Below are 2,075 nucleotides of genomic sequence, written 5' to 3'. Positions count from 1 at the left end.
CACACACACACACAAAAACACCTGGAACACACCTGCAGGCGTTTGAGCAGGGCAAAAAAAACCCTGAAGAAACCAAACTGGAGTTTCTGTGTGAAATAAAAACACCTTCATGACGTCTTATTGTTCTATTCATGACACAGACATTATTGTTGTTATTAACAGCTGTAACTTACAAATTCATCTTCAAACTGAGCTGAAACTTTCAGTTTGTCGACAAAAGTATTTTGGTAAATTAAATAAAGAGTTTTTTAAGCAAATATATCAAACATTTAGTGTTTTTTTTGGAAGAGGGGGGGGGGGGGGGGGGGGGGGGGCTGTGGCATACATCAAAGTAAAGAAACGGTTGGTCGAAAAAAATGAAATATAATCAATAATTAAAATATGTTTTAATAGCATTACGAAGGTTTTAATTTCATGGTTATTTAACTATTTGTTGTATACATAAAACAATAAATGTGTATTTATAAACCTATCTTTATATACACAACATAAACAGTAGTACATTAGTAATAGTAGTAAACATGTATTTCTAAAGCATTCTAACCTCTCAGCCCGGTGAGGTCAGCCCCGTTCCCATGGAGATCGCTCTGCTTCAGCGGCTGTCAGAGGTTGGAGGTCACGGGGGCGTCGTCCACCTGCTGGACTGGTTCCAGGTAGAGGGGCGGGGCTTCCTGCTGGTGATGGAGCGCCCACCACTGAGCCAGGATCTGTTTGACTTCATCACCGAGAGAGGAGCGCTGACGGAACGCCTCGCACTCAGGTTCTACTCTCTGTGGTTCTACTCTGTGTGGTTCTGTTGTCTCTACGGTTCTACTCTGTGTGGTTCTACTCTGTGTGGTTCTGTTGTCTCTACTGTTCTACTCTGTGTGGTTCTACTCTGTGTGGTTCTGTTGTCTCTACTGTTCTACTCTGTGTGGTTCTACTCTGTGTGGTTCTGTTGTCTCTACTGTTCTAATCTGTGTGGTTCTACTCTGTGTGGTTCTGTTGTCTCTACGGTTCTACTGTGTGGTTCTACTCTGTGTGGTTCTGTTGTCTCTACAGTTCTACTCTGTGGTTCTACTCTGTGTGGTTCTGTTGTCTCTACTGTTCTACTCTGTGTGGTTCTGTTGTTAAAGTTCTCTGTTCCCCTCAGGTTCTTCCGTCAGCTGGTGGAGGCTGTGCGGTTCCTTCAGGCTCACGGCGTGGTGCACAGAGACATTAAGGACGAGAACCTGGTGGTGGACACGAGGACGCTGGAGGTGAAGCTCGTTGACTTTGGATCCGGAGCTCCTCTTAAAGAGACGGCGTACAGAGAGTTTGAAGGTACAGAGACCGTCAACCATCACATCGTATCAATAAAGCTTTTTACAATTGAAAACTTTTGAGGGATAAAACATTAGAGATAAAAGGATTGATGGAAACTATAACAGGCAGGTTTTGATTATGAAAATGACTGTTAGCCCTCAGACTGTATTGATAACTGTCCTCCTCATCTCCTTGTGTCCTCATCTCCTCCCTCCTCAGGGACTCGGGTCTACAGCCCCCCCGAGTGGATCGAGTCAAAGTCCTACAAGGCGGTCTCCCTCACCGTCTGGTCTCTGGGCGTCTTGCTCTTCGACATGGTGTGTGGCGACGTCCCGTTTGACCACGACCAGGAGATCGTCAGGGCCACACCCATTTTCACCAGGAGGGTCTCCAAAGGTAAGCAGAGGCTCCGCCCACCCACCTTGACACCCCCCAACCCCCCCATCCCTGTGCAGTCTGATTGGCTCAAATGTCCAGATGTTTTTAAACTAAAACCTCGCATCAATTTGTCTTCCCAGAATGCCAGTCTCTGATTCGCTGGTGTCTGTCGTACCTTCCTGAGGAGCGACCGACTCTGGAGGAGATCCTGTCTCACCCCTGGATGGAGGGAGGACAGGAGGAGGAGGAGGAGGAGGAGGAAGAGGAAGAGGAGGAAGGAGGACCACAGCTCTCTGCCAAACCAGTCCCTGTAACCACCGGATCGAACGTACAGTAGACGTAACCCTGAACCCACATGGCTCTGGTCAGACTAAACGTAACCCTGAACCCACATGGCTCTGGACAGACTAAAC

The 2,075-nt window shown here is 47.2% G+C and overlaps 1 protein-coding gene across 2 annotated transcripts in view; it reads left to right on the top strand.

The window, feature by feature from the left end:
- Nucleotides 1-2,069, top strand: part of LOC116378595 (serine/threonine-protein kinase pim-2-like) — a 4,527-nt gene extending 2,458 nt beyond the window's left edge. Inside the window, exons 5-8 of one of the 2 annotated variants that reach the window (XM_031840490.1) lie at nt 552-760; nt 1,133-1,302; nt 1,504-1,680; nt 1,803-2,069. In XM_031840490.1, coding sequence (XP_031696350.1) covers nt 552-760; nt 1,133-1,302; nt 1,504-1,680; nt 1,803-1,999 — 753 coding nt within the window. In that variant the 3' untranslated portion in view covers nt 2,000-2,069. Of the gene's footprint in view, nt 1-535; nt 761-1,132; nt 1,303-1,503; nt 1,681-1,802 lie in introns of both variants that reach the window. The other variant, XM_031840491.1, reaches the window with a different exon arrangement.
- Nucleotides 2,070-2,075: the final 6 nt, after the last annotated feature.

This window comes from Anarrhichthys ocellatus, unplaced genomic scaffold, assembly GCF_004355925.1.
Source record: "Anarrhichthys ocellatus isolate YVR2014 unplaced genomic scaffold, GSC_Weel_1.0 scaffold2855, whole genome shotgun sequence".
NCBI lineage: Eukaryota > Metazoa > Chordata > Actinopteri > Perciformes > Anarhichadidae > Anarrhichthys > Anarrhichthys ocellatus.
The sequence above is the reverse complement of the archived record's forward strand: the minus strand, read 5'-3'. Positions and strand labels throughout refer to the sequence as shown.